The sequence below is a fragment of the Lithobates pipiens genome, unplaced genomic scaffold (assembly GCF_037356315.1).
Source record: "Lithobates pipiens isolate NorthernLeopardFrog02 unplaced genomic scaffold, aLitPip1_a1.2 Scaffold_3, whole genome shotgun sequence".
In the NCBI taxonomy this organism is placed as follows: Eukaryota; Metazoa; Chordata; class Amphibia; order Anura; family Ranidae; genus Lithobates; species Lithobates pipiens.
Window position 1 is genome coordinate 284,927,147 of NW_027507790.1, and position 10,016 is coordinate 284,937,162.

The 10,016-nt window shown below is 45.7% G+C and overlaps 1 protein-coding gene across 1 annotated transcript in view; it reads left to right on the forward strand.

Annotated features, from left to right (window-relative positions):
- Positions 1 to 8,610, forward strand: part of KCND1 (potassium voltage-gated channel subfamily D member 1) — a 122,531-nt gene extending 113,921 nt beyond the window's left edge. Inside the window, exon 7 of the mRNA XM_077463258.1 lies at positions 7,561 to 8,610. Within this exon, the coding sequence (XP_077319384.1) occupies positions 7,561 to 7,762 (202 nt within the window). The 3' untranslated portion in view covers positions 7,763 to 8,610. The remainder of the gene's footprint in view (positions 1 to 7,560) is intronic.
- Positions 8,611 to 10,016: the final 1,406 nt, after the last annotated feature.

Sequence of the window (10,016 nt, forward strand, 5' to 3'; positions counted from 1 at the left end):
GGGGATCCTGATGTAGGGGGAGGCTCTCTAGGGAACCCAATATAAGGGGTGCCCTCTGGGGACCCTAATGTAGGGGGAGGCTCTCTGGGGACCCTGATGTAAGGAGGGGCTCTCTGGGGACCCTAATGTAGGGGGAGGCTCTCTAGGGACCCCAATATAAGGGGTGCCCTCTGGGGACCCTAATGTAGGGGAGGCTCTCTGGGGATTCTGATGTAAGGGGGGGGCTCTCTGGGGACCCTCATGTAGGGGGAGACTCTCTGAGGACACTGATTTAAGGGGGGCTCTCTGGGGACCCTTGTGTAGGGGGGGCTCTCTGGGGACCCTAATGTAGGGGGAGGCTCTCTGGGGACCCTGATGTAGGGGGAGACTCTCTGGGGATCCTGATATAAGGGGGGCTCTCTGGGGACCCTAATGTAGGGGAAGGCTCTCTGGGGACCCTGATGTAGGGGAAGGCTCTCTGGGGACCCTGATGTAGGGGAAGGCTCTCTGGGGACCCTGATGTAGGGGAAGGCTCTTTGGGGACCCTGATGTAGGGGGAGACTCTCTGAGGACACTGATTTAAGGGGGGCTCTCTGGGGACCCTTGTGTAAGGGGGGCTCTCTGGGGACCCTAATGTAGGGGAGACGCTCTGGGGATCCTGATATAAGGGGGGCTCACTGGGGACCCTAATGTAGGGGAAGGCTCTCTGGGGACCCTAATGTAGGGGAGGCTCTCTGGGGACCCTGATGTAGGGGAGACTCTCTGGGGATCCTGATGTAAGGGGGCTCTCTGGGGACCCTTGTGTAAGAGGGGCTCTCTGGGAACCCTAATGTAGGGGAGACTCTCTGGGGATCCTGATATAAGGGGGGCTCACTGGGGACCCTAATGTAGGGGAAGGCTCTCTGGGGACCCTGATGTAAGGGGGGCTCTCTGGTGACCTCATGCTGTTCTATATTGTTGTACTTATTCTTTGACTGTTTTGTTTTAAGGAGGAAGGATTGTATTGGGAGCACTGAAGTGTCAGGTGTGACTGTGTGGCAAATGGTTTACATAGCTCACGGCATCACAGGGCAGGTAGAAGGACCTCTAAGCAGAATTTTGCTTAGTGCCCCTGGGAGGTCAGGATCGGCATTGCATGACAGTGTCATATATGCAAAAGGCATTAATTGTGTAGCACTGCGCCTGCCCCTCTCCTGGGCTTCCTATGTATCATTAGGAGGTGGTGTGGTACCAGCATGTGGGAAATTGCTTTTTGTTTTTAGTATCTGGTAGGATTATTTTTGAAGCTGTCCAATTAGTAATGCAGGTGAATAACTGAAAATCCAGGTCTAAATGATTTCCTGTTAAAATAGTTTTTGCTTGTATTTTGTACCTCATAACAATTATTCCTTTTTACTATTTTTGGAGTATTTCTTTTGTTTTCTTGATTATTTTGTGAAGCATTTCCTTTTTTATGCCGTGTTATTATTCCCCTATTTTCTGAAATTCAGGCTTACGAAATCCAACTTGCATGTTGGAATGCATTTCATTCCCATTTCATTCCCATTTCCATTTCATTCCCATTTCCTCGCTGCGAGAAGTATGACATCTTTTGACATTCTCCGTTACAACAAGCAGCATTATATATCTATCTCACACTTCACCTGTAAAGGTGGCATCTCCTGAGGAAGTGGTTTATCAGTGGGCATGTGGCGATGACATTGGCACATGCAGGGGACAGGGGATATCTTCTAAACTGTGCAGATTTAGGAGATATCCTGGGTAAGCCTCAATATAGGCTTCCCTGTAGCATAAGGTTATAAAATAGGGATTACAACCACTTGAAGGAAGCCTCTCCTAATGCCCGTGCTGAAAAAGAATATTATGTAATTCTGTACTCTGGGGTGATGAGACCAAGATAAATGTTTTTGGAACTGATGGCTTTAAAACTGTATGGCGTTGCAAAGATGGGAAGTACAAAGCAAAATGCACGGTAAAGTGCTGGTTGTACGCCCTGTACACACGGTCAGATATTCCGTAATCAGTTTTTTCAGACGGATTTTGGGCGAAACTTGTGATGTATACACGCGGTCGGACAACGTTTCAGAAAATCCGATCGTTTGGAACAAGGTGACGTTAGTTGCATACAACAGGACTACATAGATGCTAGTAGCCAATAGTTTTGGTCTCGTAATTTAATCTGAGCATGCGCGCACTTTGTGCGTCACAATTCTCTACAAACGATGCAACGATACAAAAGTGCGATCGAATTTTGTTGTGGGAAAATTTAGATCCAGCTCTCAAACTTTTTCCGTCTGTATTTCTGACAGAAAAAGTCAGAGCCAACACACGATCGGATTTTCCGACAACATAATCCGATCGGACCTTTTCCGTCAGAATTTCCGAGCGTGTGTGGAGGGCAGTAGAGTCACAGCTGTGAGAATAGAAATGGGTGAGCGCATACAGATGTGGTGTTGGGGGGGGGGGGGCAGCTTATACAGCCATGGCCTCTGAGAGCAGGCTGAGTAGGGGATAGCCTGTCATTTCTTCTGTCATCATCTCTCAATGATGGGAAAAGGGTGAGTTTTGTGTAGGAAGGGAGCGTTCCAATCAGCATCCAGGCTGACCAGCAGCAATGTCAGTAGGGGGAGGGGGAGGAGAGCGCAGCAGTCAGAGGAAAACCTACTTCTGACTGATTAGAAACGTGGATAACGCAGCAGCCGGACCTCACAGCCCAGAAGCAGTGCGGCTCAGAAGGCTCCTCTCAGCTTCCAGCATCTCTTCTCCTCCAAACAAGTGGCCGGAGGGAGTGCGGAACACCTGGGGACATGTGGAGGCAGAGGGAGGATCTATGGGGGGAGCTACAGGAGAATGTAACTGACCAATAGGGGTAAGGAGAGGAGTCCAATGGAAGGCAAAATAACGCTCAGGTGTAGCTGCACTAAGCACTCCTTTGTGTGAAACGCGTCAGTTGTATGCTATATCCTAGTGCTGTTTGTCCCATATTTGAAGAATAAAGGATTTAGCTATTGTAGTATTAAAGTAAAACTAAAGGCAAAACTTTTTTTTTTTCATTTTGAATAGAGTAAGGGAGGGTTATAACTGCCCTCTGGGGTTTTTTCGCCATTTGTGGCCCATTGATGAGATTTCCCTTCACTTTCTGTCCCATAGCCAAAACAGGAAGTGAGAACCCCCCCCCCCCCCCCCCAAAGCGAGGGTATCCCTTGTTGTCACCAGTATCACCAGAATTAGTGTTCCCATTGGAAGATTCTCCCTCTATTACTGTTCTGGTAAAAACCCCAAAATGTGGGAATTTCTTTCACTTGCAGGGATAACAATGAATAGAACAAATGGGATGAATCTCCCTAATGTGGACACAGACAGCACTGATAAGATGACAGCTGTTCTAATGTCTCTTCACCCTCCAAAATAAAAAAATAAATAAAAAAAAGGTTTTGCAATTAGTTTTACTTTAAGGATTGACAGAAAAACGATTGGAAAAGATTTGCCAATCGTTTTTTCAGCGTAGGCAAACGCAAATTTTGTTGGATGTGAACAGAGGTAGAAGATAATAGTCTGGTGAAGGAGGCGCCGGTAACATTTGCCTCTTTAGAAATAGACCCGCAACCTACAGAAAGCAGTTTATTGCCGGAGGGGTCTTGTAAAACATACACACAGCGCCACCATGTGGCTAAAATTAGGAAGAATAACAGCAAAAACAATTGAATACTGTCCATGATACTTTTTTTTTTTGGACTAACAAACAAATTGTTAGGACAAACTTTCGGGGTGTACACTCTTATTCAAAGCTTGAGCTTAAAGCCCATTCCCAGGCGAAGCTTAACTCCCTCGGACCCATTCATCGGTATTTTGAAAATACTGACTCAGCTGTCCATGTTCCACACCACCACTGCTTATAGGAGCGACGATCGGTGATCCAGCACTGCCCAAAATAAAACGTTCCTGGATTAGGGTGTATCATTTTATATATTCCCTCACCCAGGTAAATTTAATTAAATCCCCGAAACAAGCACTGCTAGGGGCAGAGGGGGATTCAGCCTCAAAGCCTCAAAAACTTCTAATATTGTTTATTTTCACAGCAGCGAGAATCATAATAGCCAAATCATGGCAAGTGGCTGTGGTGCCGTCTGCCCACCTAAAACATAAACTCTCCTGGATCACGATTAATAAAAGAATGACAGCCATATTAAATCACAAAACACAGCAGTTTGAAAAACTATGGAGCCCCCAGATCCGGTACCTAGCAGGAGACCATAGGGTGATAGAGACATAAAGAGGGCTGGGCGGGGGTGGGGGTCGGGATATGGGGGGTCACCTTCTAAACCTTTAAAACTCGAACTCATTTCATATTCTTTCCTTTCTTCACCTATCTCTTTTTGGGTTTAAATATCTATGCCGGTCATCTCTAACCGGTCTGTCATGAGGTGGCAAATCCTAATCTAAACACCAGTAACAGTCTATAACATTTTTACAGAGGGACATAAATGTAACAATAATGACGTCAATGCTACCTCAGAAAACAATATGTCAGACCAATGTTATTAGTAGTTTTTTATCGTTAACAGATGTTGGTATGGTAATCACTTAAAGTGGTTGTAAACCCTTACAAACCACTTTGACCTACAGGTAAGCCTAGATTAAGGCCTAGATGAAGGCTTACCTGTAGGTCCAAGAAATATCTCCTAAACCTACACGGTTTAGGAGATATTTGCCGAAAGACAGGCACCGCTGTCTACAACGCATGTGCCGTAGACAGCGTCGCGCAGGCACACTGAGCGTGCCGCTGTCAACGGCGATATGCCGCACGTGGCGGCTCCCGTGCGCATGTGTGGGAGTGACGTCATCGCGGCTCTGTTGAATGACAGCGCCGGAGTAGCGAGACCCACCAAGAAGATAGAGGCTCCGTACACAAGGGGACAGCGGTTACATCGCTGGCTCCTGTGTCAGGTAAGTGACACATAATGGACTACTATGCGATGTGATGCGATGCGATGCATAGTAGTACATTATGCTTTACCTTTGCAGGGAATCAAAGAGGAAGTAACACTCATCAGGGTTTACTTCCTCTTTAAGCGATACTGTTTACTTATTTTGTATTTCTGTTTTATCATGGAGAATTGAAAACTTGAAATAAAAACTATTGAAAACAAGATTGCTGGCCATAGGATCCCCTAGGCTTGCACATCATGAACGGAGGGGTGCAGTTTGGCATCTTTTCACTGGGCACTGAATGACCATGTCCCAGCACTGAGCTTAACTATAGCTATACTTAAAAATGTTCCCTCCCCTTCTTCCTCCCTATTCTGCCCAACCTGTATAAAAAAGATGTGAGTACTTACCTATTTTTAATCTGGTCTGGTCACATGATCCTGCAGAGCTGGCTCCCCCGTGTCAGTGAGCAGCCTGCTGCAGGGGAGAAGAGGAAGCGCCAACAACAGCTGGACAATGGGAGCCTATGGGTGACATCACAACTCCTGGAATTCATAGCCACCGTTCAGCACTTCCTTCCATAGAGCTGTGGAATCACAGGACCAAAGTGGTGCAGATTAAAAATCCCTCTTTAATTCAGAAGATGGGTAACAACCCTCAGTAGATGAGTGAAAAAAAAGGGTGCAAGTGATTCAGCGTCAAAGATAACAATATCTACTTAGTGTTGGGTGGTGGTGACTAAACAAATGATAAAAATAACTGCTGCAGTTGTAATGTGTACCATGAAACTGCAACTAAATAGTAAATAATAATAGCCAACCATGATAGTGTCTTATATATACAAACAACCGCCTAAATTAGCATAGAAGAAAAAAATGCATATGAAGTGCTTAGTAGCTCTTAGGCTGCATTCACACCCGAGCGTAGCGTGTTTGAACGTTTTTACCGGCGTTTTGTCGCGCGACAACGAGCGTTTTGTCACACTACAACGCGCGACAACGAGCGTTTTTTAACTTCGGCGTTTTTTTTCAGCCAATAGGAAAAATATTTTTCATCTGCTTATTTTATCTTGAGCAGATACAGCGTCAAAACGCCCGTAGAAACGCTCGTTGTCGCGCTAAACGCTCGAATCGAGCGTTTCCATTAGTTTCTATGGGAATGAAAACGCCCAAATCAGCCCAATTCGCGCGACAAAAAAGGGTCCGGAACTTGTTTGAGCTTCAGGCGTAGGGCTTCAGGCGACATGGAGTGGAGATGTGAACCATCTCCATTGAGAATAATGGATTTTTTCCCTCCAGCGTTTTGTAGCTTCAGGCGTAGGGCTACAAAACGTTCAGGTGTGAACGGGCTGTTAAAGTGGGAGTAAACCCGCTGACTTTTTTTTCTTTTTCTTTGCTGTAAAGGAAAAGGCATAATGAGCTAGTATGCACCGTGTACTAGCTCATTATGAAATACTTACCTTAGAACGAGGTGCCGACATCTCACCCGGTCCACGCCGAGGGAGCTGACATGTTCCCTCGGCGTGTCTTCCGGGTATCGCGGCTCGGGCGCTGTGAGTGGCCGGAGCCACGATGCCATCACTCCCGCGCATGTGCGGGTGTTTTCTTCCCGGCATTGTCTGGCTTCTGCCGGACTTTCAGCTGAGAATCCCCTGTGCGCATGCGCCACTGCAGTCAGCGGCTCATTGCGAGGGGAATATCTCCCAAACCATACAAGTTCAGGAGATATTCTTTTTACCTACAGGTACGCCTTATTATAGACCTTATTATAGGCTCACCTGTAGGTAAAAGTTATAAAAAACGATACAACCGCTTTAAATATCACATTACAAAGTGAAAAGGCCGTAAGTTATTTTCCGCACTCAATAGTATTAGAAAGGATTATTGTCCAGTAAAAAAGTCTCAAATGGGTTGAAAGCCCGCTGTCAGGTTTTCTACAGCTAGGAGAGCAGACAGGTGGCTGCACAAGGGAACTGAGACCAAACCAAGGAGGGGAAAGTGCCGGACTCAGAACCGGCATGAAAATAAAAAAACTACAAAAAGGGGGGGGGGGATGGAAAAAAGGGGTGAGAAAGATAGAGAAGAAAAGAAGGTGAGTCCGTCCAGGGATCTACTGCCACCCATTCCTTGTGTCTGGGACCTGCAAACAGGCAAGGAGACAAGATCTTGCTGAAGCAGCGTTGATTGTCTCACAAGACTCTAATCATTTTTTCATCATTTTCCATGTAAGTTTACTCTTCAGTAAGGCCAATGTCTATGACTGGGCTTTTCACAATGGCAATTTTGGCCACCAGGAACATGAAATAAATGAAGGTCTGTGTGTGTCTCTGAACGACTGGATTATTCAGTAGATCAATACTTGCGTCTTTAATAATATTGATTGCTGTAACTGAAAAAATAAAGAGTGCATCTCGTATCTTTTAACCAACCCTCGCTCCATCTAAAATAAAAAGTAAAAAAAAGTACGCATGCGCGTGATGAAAAAGTGCCTAGTAGTCACCACATTAGGACCGACATGCTGTAAATGACTTACTTCCAACAACGAGTTCATCTAAATAAGTGTCGGGCTGCATTGCATTGTATTTTGCACTGTGTGTAGTTTTGTTCAGACATCTAACATTGTTGTGTTTGTGTCTCTTCTCCGCCTGTATAGCCGCTCCAGCCTCAACGCCAAACCCCACGGGAACATGAAGCTTAATTGTGAAACGTCTGATCTGACAGCTGCCATCATCAGCATCCCCACCCCCCCTGCCAACACACCGGATGAGCCATCATCGCCCAGTCCTGGCATCCTGAGGAATTCCAGTGTCACTGCCAGATACTACCAGGAGACTGTCAGGATTTCCAGCTTGTAGAGTCTGGTATTCTCCTGGAACTAGTGATGTATCAAACACACTGTGACCCCACACTCATACTGACACCTCACAGTCCCAATATACCAGACAATCAACTCATCTCCATGCTGAAGGAGACACAGCCGACATCTCGGTATTCATGCGTAATACAATGTCGCCAACACACAGAAGCTGCTGCTGCACAATAGTGACATTGTACAAGATCATGACGTATGAAGCAAACCGTGCATATACTCGCTACATGCTTGTGCATCAGCCCGAATCGCACAACTTCAATTCCCCCATTTTGTAAACACAGATTGACGCCCCTTGCAAGCACCTTAATGGACCACTGAAGCCTGCGCTTCAAAAAGAGCCATAGAGGGGTTGGTCTTAATGAAACATAATGGGGGGTATTAAAAAGCACATTAGAAACATAGCTAGGCATTTCATTATCCATTTCATTCAGCTATGTCATGTTCATGAATAGGGGTACAGCCATGACTATGAAGAATGCTAGAGACAGTCCAAATGACAAAGTTACTTGTTCTCTGGGTACATCATTTCTATAGGAACCAGTGACGCTGGTGTGGCACAGACTGGGTGCAGCCAACATCAACCAATAGGGCTTGAAATCTCTCGACAGGTGAAGCTGTCAAAAACCAGGTAATGGGTGATGGAAAATAATATTTGGCCAAAGAACCTAAATGATGATTAGACAGTAGCTAGGATTCGACTACTGATTGGTCGTATGGATAACACACACAGACACGGTATAGAGAGTAAGCTCTTGTGTTTTGCAGACAGCCTTAGTAGTGCCGTTATATCATAGCTCACTATGCTATTAGCAGAATAAATTACAAACTGAATGTTCGGTTCACTATATGAGTTCTGATTTCCGCCGCATCCTGCAGGAGATCATCTACCGTCTCATATGTCTATATTGCCATTTTTGCTGTAAGGTACTGTACATAGGACAGCAGGGTAAAATCCGGCAACGCCAAAGCACAGTTTGTAATACACTTTGTCATTTTTTGCCCATTATCTTTCTGCTTTGACTGGCTATTACTGGATGCTTGTGTATAAATCCCCTAAGAGAAATTGTGGGAAGCTTTGGAGAGGAGTCACAAGGCAGAGGCACCCAATAGCTCAAGCGGCATACAGTCATCTTTTTTTTGCCAAACTTTAACTGGCAGAATGTACTTTTCAATGGTATCTTAGCATATACACAATGCTGCTTCCACATGATTCATTCTTATTTTCTCCTTCTCTATATTATAGTCAACTATCATGTTATCATAGCTGGTGACAAAGAGATATAGCCATTGCAGAGGGCTTTCACCATTCACATGTATTTATGGTTTGTAAATACACTATATTGTCAAAAGTATTGAGAACGTTAATGGCATCCCAGTCTTCATCCGTATGGTTGAATATTGAGTTGGCCCTTTGCAGCTATAACAGCTTCACCTCTTCTAGGAAGGCCGTCCACAAGGTTTAGGAGGGTGTCTATGGGAATGTTTGGCCATTCTTCCAGAAGTACATTTGTGAGGTCAGGCACTGATGTTGGACAAAAAGGCGTGGCTTGCAGTCTTGGCTCTAATTCATCAAAAATGTGTTCTGTTGGGTTGATGTCAGGACTCTGTGCAGGCCAGTCAAGTTCCTCCACCCCAAACTCACTCATCCATGTCTTTATGGACCTTGCTTTTTGCACTGGTCCAAATCATTTGGTGGAGGGGGGATTATGGTGTGGGGGGAGGGGGGATTATGGTGTGGGGGTTGTTTTTCTGGGGTTGGGTTTGGCCCCTTAGTTCCAGTGAAGGGAATTCTTAAGGCGTCAGCATACTAAGACATTTTGGACAATTTCATGCTCCCAACTTTGTGGGAACAGATTGGGGACGGCCCCTTCCTGTTCCAACGTGACTGCGCACCAGTGCATAAAGCAAGGTCCATAAAGACATGGATGAGCGAGTTTGAGGTGGAGGAACTTGACTGGCCTGCACAGAGTCCCAACCTCAACCTGAGAGAACACCTGTGTGATGAATGAGAACAGAGACTGCTAGCCAGGCCTTCTCTCCAACATCAGTGCCTGGCCTCACAAATGCTCTTCTGGAAGAATGGTCAAACATTCCCATAGACACCCTCCTAAACCTTGTGGACGGCCTTCCCAGTAGAGTTGAAGCTGTTATAGCTGCAAAGGGCCAACTCAATATTCAACCCATACGGACGAAGACTGGGATGCCATTAAAGTTCATGTGTGTAAAGGCAGGTGTCC